The sequence below is a fragment of the Pinus tabuliformis genome, chromosome 3_2, assembly GCF_031772625.1.
Source record: "Pinus tabuliformis cultivar Carrire ecotype Pingquan chromosome 3_2, CPIR1, whole genome shotgun sequence".
NCBI classification, from domain to species: Eukaryota; Viridiplantae; Streptophyta; class Pinopsida; order Pinales; family Pinaceae; genus Pinus; species Pinus tabuliformis.
The window spans coordinates 570,184,782-570,196,713 of record NC_142302.1 but is presented as its reverse complement, the minus strand read 5'-3'; the positions used below and the strand labels follow the sequence as shown (position 1 = coordinate 570,196,713).

The 11,932-nt window shown below is 37.3% G+C and overlaps 1 protein-coding gene across 1 annotated transcript; it reads left to right on the top strand.

The window, feature by feature from the left end:
• Positions 1-5,633: 5,633 nt before the first annotated feature.
• LOC149181792 (uncharacterized) lies at positions 5,634-6,212 on the top strand. The gene has a single exon (XM_089414325.1). The coding sequence runs from the start codon at positions 5,634-5,636 to the stop codon at positions 6,210-6,212; it is 579 nt and encodes a 192-aa protein (XP_089270451.1).
• The last annotated feature ends 5,720 nt before the right edge of the window (positions 6,213-11,932 follow it).

The window sequence follows — 11,932 nt, the reverse complement described above, 5'->3', positions numbered from 1 at the left end:
TAGTTGGTCTTGGCCGTCTGATACAATTGGAGACATGCTTAGGCAATGAGGAGTTGTCTGGTGACAGGGTTTGACCCTATGGCTATCCAGTAGGCCATGGAGGATAGGTAGAGGAAATGGAAGGTGATGGGGGTGTCAACGTTTTTTTTTAGGGTGAATAGGCTCATGATCATGTTCCATCACATGGTCATGTGGATGTGCCACCATCTCTGGACTCTTTAGACATGCAACTTCATAGTGTTACTCCACTCTTAAAAACGTAAACTTTGAAATGAGAATTGTAAACTCAAAACGAGAACTCTAGCCAAAAAACCCCAAAAAAAACATGAAAACCAACCCAAAAATGAAAAATGTTGATGCTGGAATAAAGGTTTTGTTTTTTCAACATTTTTTAAACATGGTAGTAAAAACCAATAAAAACCATTTATTTTTTTCAGGGTACATATTCAATATTTTTTCGCAATGACGTTAAGGATCAAATGTCATGACTAAGAAAACGCTAAATTTTTTTACAAATTTTCAACCATGGGATTAAAACCAAAGATCATGACTACAAAAAACCTTATGTTTTCAACATACTTCTCCATGGCATTATGAAAATTTTCTATGACTATTTTTTTTTTAAATGAATACTTGAATGAAAGAGTCACTATACGAAGAGTAATTTTTTTTTTCAAATGCTAAAAGTATAACAACTTCAAAATCTTGCCCTAAGACAACTTGACAAGCAACAAAAATTTAAAAATAAACCATCACATTGACAAGTAGTGTAAGCGAACTGACCCATTCTAATGAAACCTTAAAGACCAACCATTAAATTGATACATTGTGGTGTTAGAATCGATTCATTATAATGAAAACTTCAAATCAACTATCAAATTGACACATAATGGGATTAGGTTATTAGTCGAGGATCAACACATAGCCTGCAAGAAAAAATAAAATTAAACAAAATAATAAATAAATAAATAAAAATGAAAAACACAAAAGAAACTAAAAATTAAAACATTGCCCATGGGGTTTTGGATTGACGATGAATGGGTGTATTGTTAAGGCACTCCTTGTGATAGATCACGGTTCAAATCCCTATGGGTGCTTAGGTAGTATTAAAAATAAATAAATAAATAAATAAAATAAAATAAAATAAAACATTAAAAAAACACAAGTTTAAAAAATAATAACAAGTAAATAAAAATATATATTAAAACATTAAAAAAAAACACAACTTCAAAAAAAAAATGAAAATATTAAGAAGTAAAAACTAAAACAAACAAAGAAAAAATTAAAAATTAATAACAAAGAAAAATATATATTAAAATATAATCAAATTAAAAACATGGAAATATATATATATATATATATATATATATATATATATATATAGAATAAGGAAAAATAAAAAACACATAAAATAAATAAATAAAAATAAAAATAAATAAATAAATAAATAAATAGATAAATTAACTTATAAATTTTAAAAATTATATAAAACCAAAAACAAACAAATATTTTTTTTAAATATGCAAGAAATTATTTTTAAAATAAATAAAAAAATGATACTAGATAATTAAAAAAAAAGGAAATATTAAAATATTAAAAAAAAAATAACAACATTAAAAAATAAATATTGAAACTTATTTTTAAAAAAACCATAATTTTTTTTTTAAACATAACTTTAAAAAAATGATAAATAAATAAAATGGCCTGTTTTTTAATTCTCTAGTATCATTCTTTTTTTGTTTATTTTAAAAATAATTTCTTGTATTTTTTATTTTTTTATTTGTTTTTTTTTAATATAGTTTTTAAAATTTTTAAGTTAATTTTGTTTACTTTTTACAATTTTATGTGTTCTTTTTTCATTATATATATATATATATATATATATATATATATATATATTGGCATGTTTTTAATTTGATTATATTTAAGATATTTTTTTCTTTGTTATTAATTTTAAATTTTTTTTTATTGTTTTAGTTTTTATTTCTTAATATTTTAAGTTTTTTTTTTTTTTTTTATTTGAGCATGTAGATCGATCAAGGAGACGGAGGCTGCTAGAGGCGATTCCCGCGCTTGACTGGTTCTCCCCAGGCCCTGCCTGGCTGGCTACCGCCAGACGCTGCCCTCCTCCCTCCTGCGCGCTGCGCTTCCTTCCTCGGGCCTCCTGCCCGACCCTACGCTGGGGCCCTTCCCCTGATCTTTCCCTTTTTGAGTTGGCTTCTCAGTCTTGAATGGTTGGGAATGCCCCCCCCCCCCTGATCCAGAGAACCATGCAGAGCTCTTCGCTTCCCTGATCCCTGATATTGCCTCTGCAAAAACTCGTCCCTCTGTCTCTAAGTTTATTAAGAAACTGGATGAAATCCCCGAGGTATCTCTCCCTCCATCTCTGCCAAGGAAATCTGCAATCACCCTTGCTGAAAGAGGTCTCGTAGGTCAGTTCACCGGCCTCTGGCCTTCTCCAAGATCAGTCCAAAAATGGGTGGAGCGCAACTGGATCACAATGACACAAGGGAAAATAGCCATCAGATTTTGTGGAAGGGGCTATTATACATTCATCTTCGAAACAAAAGAGGACAGGAATCTCATATTTAGAAACGGTCCCTACTTCATGGACTCAGGAGGCCTCCATCTGAACAGATGGACTCCAGACTTCGACCTGGAAATGGACATCCCAAACGCAATTTCGGTCTGGGTCCACCTCCCACACCTACCGCTCCACTGTTGGGGGGACGGATCAGTAAAGGCAATAAGGAATGCAGTTGGCAAATATATCGACAAATCCGAGCCAAGGGAGAACATGCATGCGTGCGCCAGGATTTGTGTAGAAGTAGATCTTGGGAAAGGCTTGCCGGAAGCCATCAAGATCAAGGTCGACCAATGGACGCACATCCAACAGCTGGACTACGAGCAACTGCCCTTCAAATGCAAGGTATGTCACGAATACGGACACTTTTCAAATAGATGTAGCAAATCAAAATCAAATGAATCTATTGAAAATGAAGAATCTTCGGATGGCCAATGGGAATAAGTAAAAAAGAAAAAATCTTCTTCCTCTCAAGGGCCCAGTTCTAAGCCATCCCTGGAACCCCCCCCCCCTCCCCTCCTCCACCCAGCTCAGCTCCCTCTTTTCCCTCCACCTCCAACCCTTTTGAATCCTTGGAAGTTGAAGATCCCTCTTCTCCTCCCCCTTCCCCTCGCAACAACTCATTAGCTGTCATCTCCTCTCCTTCGATCCCTCTACCCTCCCCTCCTCCAACAATAGAGAGAATACTCACCAGAAATAAACTGAAAGAAACCAGTCTCCCCTTAGATCCCCCAAGAAAGGCAGGTAGAAAGTCAAACAAGGAACTTAGAGATGAGGCAGCAGCAAAAGAAATGGCTACTGGAGCACAACAACCAATGGACTCCTATCTAGACAGGCAAAAAGGAAGTGGGGAAAAAACCAAGGAGAGAAGCGGGACTCACCCAAAAACTGGTAAATGATGAATCTGGTCTCTTGGAACTGTAGGGGGATGGGCTCCTCCTTAAAAATAAATGCAGTTCGTGACTTAATAAATCAGGAGCAGCCAGACATTGTCCTCATCCAGGAGACCAAAATCTCAGACCAAGATTTTCAAAAACAAGTTAAACGATTCAAAAATTTTGAAGGTTACTCAATAGGATCAGAAGGAGCATCAGGAGGCATAGGAACACTCTGGAACAAGAACAAATGGATTCACATCAACCTCCAATCTTGCAATTGGTGGATAAGAACAGAACTCAGAAACAAAGCCTCTCAAGAAGTCTACAACATATACAACATCTACGCCCCAAACCATTACAGGGACAAATCAACGTGTTGGGACTCTCTATCCTTAGAATTACAGTCCTCCCACGACAGTAACATAATTCTGGGAGGAGATCCGAATCTCATAAGAAATTTGGATGAAAAGTTAGGAGGAAACTTTCATTCGGACCCCTCAAGAGAGGCGCTGGAGGCTATAATTCAGTCTCATAATCTCATTGACATACCTCCCTTCAACGGGAAATACACATGGAGTAACAAAAGAATAGGCTGCCACAATATCAAAGAGAGGTTAGACAGATTTCTCGTGCAGGAAAGAATAGCAGCAAGCTTCTCTACCATCAAGAGAAAAATCATTCAAGCTTCGGCCTCTGATCACAAACCTGTGGTGATGAACATGGAAAAAGGGAGAAATCTGGGGCCCCTCCCCTTCAAATACAACAAAATATGGGATTATAAAGAAGACTTTCGCTCCCTCGTTCAAAATCAGTGGGCAAAGGAAGTGTGGGGATTGCCTTACTACGTCTGGGAAACCAAATTAAAATCCCTAAGAGTAGTCATTAAACAATGGGCCAAGGAATACGCTGCAATGGAGAAGAGGAAAAAAATGGATCTGTATACGCAAATGGAGTAGTGGAATAAAGAAAAGGAGAATAGCCAACCCACAAACAAAGATATAATCCATGAAAATGAAATGTACAGGGAGCTATATAGACAAAATCAAGCTGAGGAAGAGGAACAAAGGCAGAAATCGAGGTGCCTATGGCTGAGGGCGGGTGACAAAAATACCTCCTTCTTCCGAAACAACATAAAGCTCAGGCGTGCTGGTAATCAGATAGACAAAATTGAGGCAGAAGGGCATGAGTACAGTGACCAAGATGAAATTAAGGAGGCGGCTTTCAACCACTTTAAATCTCTTCTAGCAGCAGCCCCCTAGCAGCCGGACAGCTCTGACTTTCTTAGCGCAGTTGAAAACAAAATCTCAGACCCTCAAAACGGAGATCTGGATCAGGAGGTCAATATCTGGACAGACAGAATCATGGGCGCCATACCAAGAATCCACAACCAAAATCTCAGGCCTCTACACACCTGGATGGAAGCTAAAAACTTAACCTCCTTGTATGATATTTCAACTTGGGACCGAAACACTTGGCAGGGCTGGAAGGACCTTCAAATCCCCAATGAACTCAGAGAACTATGGCTTAATCTTAAGGTCTCCCTCACAGGCGCAACACCCACCAACAGAGGGGCTGAAGATAGGTACATATGGGATCCAAGCGGTGGGAAATTCACTGTCAGAGATGGTTACAAATTCCTCCAGGCATCCACTTCGACAGCCAAATGGAACCTCTTCACAACTGTTTGGAAATCAGAATGCATTCCAAAGGTCAAACATTTCAATTGGACTCTCCTCAAAGGAAAGGTGCTTACCGCTGAAAATCTAAGGAAAAGAGGGATCTTGGGGCCATCAATATGTTGCTTTTGTCACGCTGAGGAGGAGAGCAGCCATCATCTATTCTTCCACTGCCCCTTCGCTCAGAGTTGTTGGACTCAGATAGTCAGACCAATGAAAATTGAAGAGACTTTTGATCAGCTATCCTCCCTTCAAAAAAACTGGGTAAAATGTTATCCTTATTCTAAGAAAGGTAAAAACAATATCTCCCGTATGTGGAAATGCATCCCAACTACCCTTAGTTGGCAAATCTGGTTAGCTAGGAATAACTGTATTTTTAATGACAAGAAGCCCAACCTTGTCCGCATACTAGCAAAAACAACAGTGCTCATATCTGAAACAATAAGCGCAAACTTGGTAGCTCCTCCAGACCAATCAAGCTGGCACAAAGAAGAGATGGAATGGTATAATAAATTCAGCATCAATCACAGCAACAATCAACTAGCACACCCCAAAGCTAGCAAGAGAAGAATACACTGGAAGCTCAGAGGCACAAGGGAAGAAATAAGTCAACGGATCCTAGATCAAAATCGCCCTACTTTGCATTTCGACGGGGCCTCCAAAAATAACCCGGGGGAAGCTGGAGCAGGGGGTATCATAAAGGACAGCCATGGCAAAACTCTGGTAAGCTACGAATGGGGTTTGGGCCAAATGTCCAACAACCTGGCTGAAGCTTACAGCCTCTACTTAGGCACCCTCATTCTAAACCGGCTGAGAATCAGGAATCCAATAATAGTGGGAGACTCGGCCATCGTCATTGCAGCTATGGTGGCGGGAACAGAATTTAAAAAAGAGGCCCTTAATAATGTAAAGCTCAGGATTGAGGATAATTTCAAAGAAATGGGAGACACGACTTTCAAACACGTTCTAAGAGACAATAACACTGAAGCGGACCATTACGCCACTAAGACATCCAACAGACAGATCGGCCAAGTCAAAGAAAATGATATCATATATGAAAAACCAGTCCCATAGTCGGCTTAGTTGCCTGTCAAAATCCCTGACCAGTCATTCCAGCATCCATTCGACCTTTTGTCTTATCATTCCCCACCCTCCTTCTTGTGATCTCTGGCCAAAATCAGTCAAGTCGCACGCTGCACGTCAGGCTTTGAATTTCGATCCCACCTTCTCCATGCCCACCTTTCATCATTTTCGGTCCGATCACAACATCTCGATATCCCAGCTTCCTCATGACTCTCCCATGCAGAATTCAGGTAAAAGTCCTTTCACGATCTCCTTAGACTGCTGCAAAGATTTTATGATGGTGCCTAATCCTAACCAGATCACTGAGCTTATGTCGCATCCTCGACCCGCTCACTCTCCCTCTCTGCTCTTTATATTCACCAATCCTTCTCTCTATGAGCGCATCAGAAACACGTACCTTTCTTCGCAGGCGAGTAAAGGTTCTATTCCTGGCATTCAGCTCAAGAAGTCCGGCATCAAGAGAGGCAGCTATCCGTTCAAATCGGTTGTGAGATCATTCTCAAAAGCTCCCAGGGAAGCTAGCAATCTCCAAGATTGGAATATCGCCTTAAGCTCGGCTGCTCCTCTTCTCCTCGACAGTCTGGTAAAACTCTGTGTCTGGTTCTCCGTTTTAAGTGTGATCTCTCCCCTGCTCTGTTCCTTCTTCGTTGCATTCTCCCTCTTTCGTGCAGGTCTCCCTCCTCTTCTCCCCAGCTCCTTTTCCCCGTTCCCGCTCTGCATCCATATCAGTTCCCTGGAAATGGCAGAGATCCCGGAAAACAGATAGCATTCTGAGGCTCTGGAAAATTGAGAGATGCCCGAGAATCCTCTAGACAGAGTGCTTGGAAACGGCAACTGCACGCTGTGTAAAGCCCATTGCTTTATGATTGCAAGGTTTGTCAAACATTTCAACGAGCTCAAAGAGGACTTTCAGGCAGATAGCAGATCAAAGAGAAAGAAACTGGAAAAACACAAGGCAGAGATAGAAAGCCTAAAGGAAAAATGCAAACACATGGAGGAGGCAATCGCCCACATCAAATCCATCACTCAGAGTATGCAAGCTGAGACTTCAACCAGAGCAAGCGTCAAGAAAGAACCCCAGATTGATGACTCTGTCAATCAGCTCTAGTAATCTAACTAATGACTAGCAAATTTTGTCTTCTTGCAGGTCTGTTTGTAAGGCTATACAGCCGTTTTCTCTTTCAATCTACACTACTCAAGTTTGTCTATAAGAAGTCAGGGTCTGCGAACCCATTTTGGACTTCTCTTTATCTACTTCCATCCACTTATGTAACTGGATTTGGCTCCAAGCAGTTTTATAATATATAAGTACCCGATCATGTTAAAAAAAATATATTTTAAGTTTTTTTTTTAACGTTTTAAATATCTTTTTGTTTACTTGTTATTATTTTTTAAACTTCTTGTGTTTTTTTTCTTTTCAAACGGATCTCTTTATTTTTCAATTTGATAATTGATATTAAAGTGTCGAAAATATGCCTTAAGAACAATGTTGATGCTTTTCAAAATCTAGATGAAAATTACCAAAATTAAAAAAAAAAATATTCACACCTAATATATTAGAAAATTTAAATTGTAAAAAATAAGTGTTTTAAAAAAGGGGTTGATGCCTCATCAACAATCTTCAAAATCAACATGAAAACCATTAACAACTTTTAAAAAATGTTCATAAGAAAATTTTAGGGGTTGATGCCTCATCGACGCTTTTCAAAATCAACTTGAAATCCATTAACATTTAAAAAAAAATGTTCATAAGGAAATTTAAAGTGTCTAAAATATGCTCCAAATCAAAAAATGTGTATTCTGAATCAGCACTTTTCAAAATTGAATGATTTTTTTGCTGCCTCAAAAAATGGGTAATCATATCAATTCTCATTTCAAAGTAAAGTGTCTAAAATATGCTCCAAATAAAAAAAGGTGTATTCTGCATCACCACTTTTCAAAATCGGTTGACTTTTTTGCTACCTCAACAAAACGAGTAATCATATGAGATCTCGTTTCAAAGTTTACGTCGTTTCTTGACGAAATTGGGGCAACAGAGGCATGAGGATCGAAACGAAGTGATAGCATTCATGAATGATTTTAAACATAATCAATGGGAAACCCTTGACAAGATATCCACGCTTAAATGGAACCAAAGACAAAAAATGAGTGTCTAGACCAAATAGAGGGCCAAATTGATCACCTAGAGTTTCATGTTCGCGAGGACCCTAGAACTCCAGACATCCATGGTGTTGGACATGCACTGGTACTTCCTCATAATCCTTGATGGTGGCGGGATGAATTTGTGTTCTCCTTGTGTTATCTGTGCTTTATGTATTTTGTTTCTAGGTAAGATGTGAATTTTGGCATTTTCTATCAATTTCTATATCTCTCTCCAGGTTAATAAATCTAGTAGGAGTGAGGCTGGGAGAGTAGTGGAACTCAACCAATATTTTAACAGTATTTTGAAGAGTTAATAGAAATTGGTTGATTGACAAAAAAGAGAGTAAAAAGAGTATATACCCTTAAAAGTGGGATTCCTTTCATGAGTATGTCTTTAGGTGTCTCAATCTCTTTTAAAGCATTATTTATTGATATATTTTTCTTCTTAAATGTTAGATCTTGTTGGTGATTTTTGGTGTGTTTATGACCCAGGTTTGCTGAGTGTAGTGTGTTGAAAAAAGTCCCTAGTGGTACTATCCCTTTCAAAAATGCCTATAAAAGAGACAAAGTATAACATGAGGCACCTTAAGGGGAGTTGTGAGAAATAGGTTTATGTAGTTGAGAAGGGGATTGGATTTTGATGGACACCATGTTCTCATGGGATTCAGGCTCTCAAAATTTAGTCACTAGGTTTATCATTCCCAAACCACATATAGTGTGTACACTAGAATGCAACAAAAAAAAGAAAGAACTATTGAAAAATAAAGGGGGCCCCAAGTCCCCATAACAGGGCTAACATTTAATCCATGTAATAATGTCATTTAAACACAATTCACATTATCAAAATAATAGAAAGAGAGGAGGTAATAAAACAATGACAACCTCAAACTATACGATAACAAAAGAACACAAAATTTTCCCAATGCATTCTTTTATTAACTCATGGTGGCATTTTACATCATAGTTTCCCAGTTCTGCATGGTTTCACAACTTACCAGCCTACAAGAATCACAAGTAAAATGCAATGTTGTAAAACCCTAAGAGACTCAAAAACCTAGCTAATATTTCTCTAATACAAAACTAAAGACTGAACCCATAGCTAAATTGACTCCCTTTGTTTTATACATCATTACATGATGGGAATTACTTAATTTTTTTTAGTAAAAACCATTTATCTGCAGATATTCTATGTTTTACCATTATTTACCAGTAGATATTTGAAGTCAACCTTGGATTCAAACCCGATCTTTTCCCGCCATGTTATTCCTCTATGACCATGAATTAGCTGATTGTTTGTTTCCCCATGCTAATTGTTATCACGTTCACTTGCCTCATTTGTGTGATGCCTTTGTGCACTATGCTTTGCTTCTCCCTTTGTGCACACAATCCCAATAATTTAAAACTGACTCCAACAGGCCCCTAACACACACTTGTGGTTGATCCTGAGCCACTCAGTCCTTCTCCTATCTCCATTATTCTCAGAACCTCTGTATTTAAAACTAATTCCTATAGAAGTCTAGATGATACAATTTATTCCTATGGTGGCATTACTTCCTTATTATCTTTGAACCCCATGCCCATCATCTCATAAATTTTCTTCATCAATAGCTTTCACTCTCTTTTTCTTCAAATTATATCATTCCCAAACCCAAAATGGACTTTTGTGCCACACTACTCTTCCTATGCCTACTTCCTATTAGGGATAAAGAGAATGAATCAGTCTTTTAAAAACTCACTTAAACTTTTCTTTTCTTATTCAAATTTCTATACACGACTATAATGAAGTAAACTTGTGTATGTATGCAACTATTATGCAAACAACTAGTGTATATCTAGTTAACTAGATTTTTAGTTAATTCATCATATGTTTGACTTGAACCAGTGTATCAGTACTTCATTAGGAATTAATTAACTAGTAACCATGTGCAATAAGAAAAAAATAAATGATCACACATAAGAAACACATCAACACACATGAACACCATGATTTTTAGTTGGAAACCCAATGTGGGAGAAAACCACAATTGTTGTCGTCTTTGTCTTCATATTTTATTATAATGAAAAACTTCTTACAATCTTGTACTCGCACATATTCATACCAACATGCAGTCACCAACCTGTAGAAGGATACAACCTTCTCTCCTTCTCCAGCACCCACTGGAAGAGAGCTCCAACCCCCTGATTATATTTACCAGCTACCACTGGAAGGAAGCTTCAACTTCCTCACTGAAGGCTCCAACCCTCAACACCTTTGTGGACCACATTTCATAATGTTTCATACTAGATCCATCTAAACCAAAACATCAAATATGTAGGCCTTGTTTCATCAACTTTTTAGACTAGACCCACTACCATCATTTAAGGCCAATATCAAGTAACAAATTGAAACCAATCATTGTATCAAATCATTGGACCAAATTAATCACCAAATCATTGAATAAACCAATTACTGGATCTCAAATAATCAAAGCAGCTAGATCATCTCAATTCACTATATACTATTCATCAGAATGTTAGACCACTTACTGTTCATAATAGAAGCCATATCTTTTCACTACAAACCCTAGTTAATCTTATGTTAGAATATATATATACGCTACTATTATGAGACATATCCACATATATATGTGCTTTCTCTTCAGATAACTCGCATATAGATATCAAAGCACTAAATCCTAAAACTAAATCATTGCACTACTAAAATCAATCACTGAAACACATACTGACTTTGTCACATATTTACGAACCAAATATAGATCATCTCATAGTAGCATCATTACTATTCAACATTTCATAACATAATCAGTTCAACCTTAGTCATCAATTCCAAACACAAATCATCATGGAAGACCTCATTGACAGAAAACAACAAACACAACAAGACATCATATACAACAAAACCCTAGCATATGTACATGACCCTTATAAGACACTTCCACATATTTACGGGTCTTTCAAGAAGCATAGTTGTGTACAGATCTTCCCATACTGCAGAATCGATACGCTACTACCCAAAAGTCGTTCCGCGTATGTATGCGATTTTTCTGAAGAAAAATTGTGTATAGATATGTAACTATTGAATAATACCTTCATTGCACAACAAATCATCAATCAAACCCAAATCTCAGCAAATAATGTAAAAGACACACATTACAGCATCATCACAAATTTATCACCCCACAAGCCAATTATTCAATGTGTATTCATTTCAAATCTATGATATCTAATCCATCATCACACTCTCGAGTGCATACTTATTTCATATCAAATAATTCATCAATAACCCATATAATGCCCCCTTAGCACTTTGATCTCCATCGCCTTATATATCTTAGGCCTTAGCCAATTCCTTAGGCCAATTTCGTAGTTATGCCAATGGTATTCTTTGACAGAATCAAATATTCGTTGTCGCGCTCATTACTATAGGCCAATACCATGGTAAAGACCCTTGCTATTTAGAATACCATGGTACAAAAACTATACCCAAATTTTCTTCACCATATGTGCGTATGTATGAGGTTTTACTTCACAGAACCCATGTATACTTCTCAAAACATCACCTTTATCAT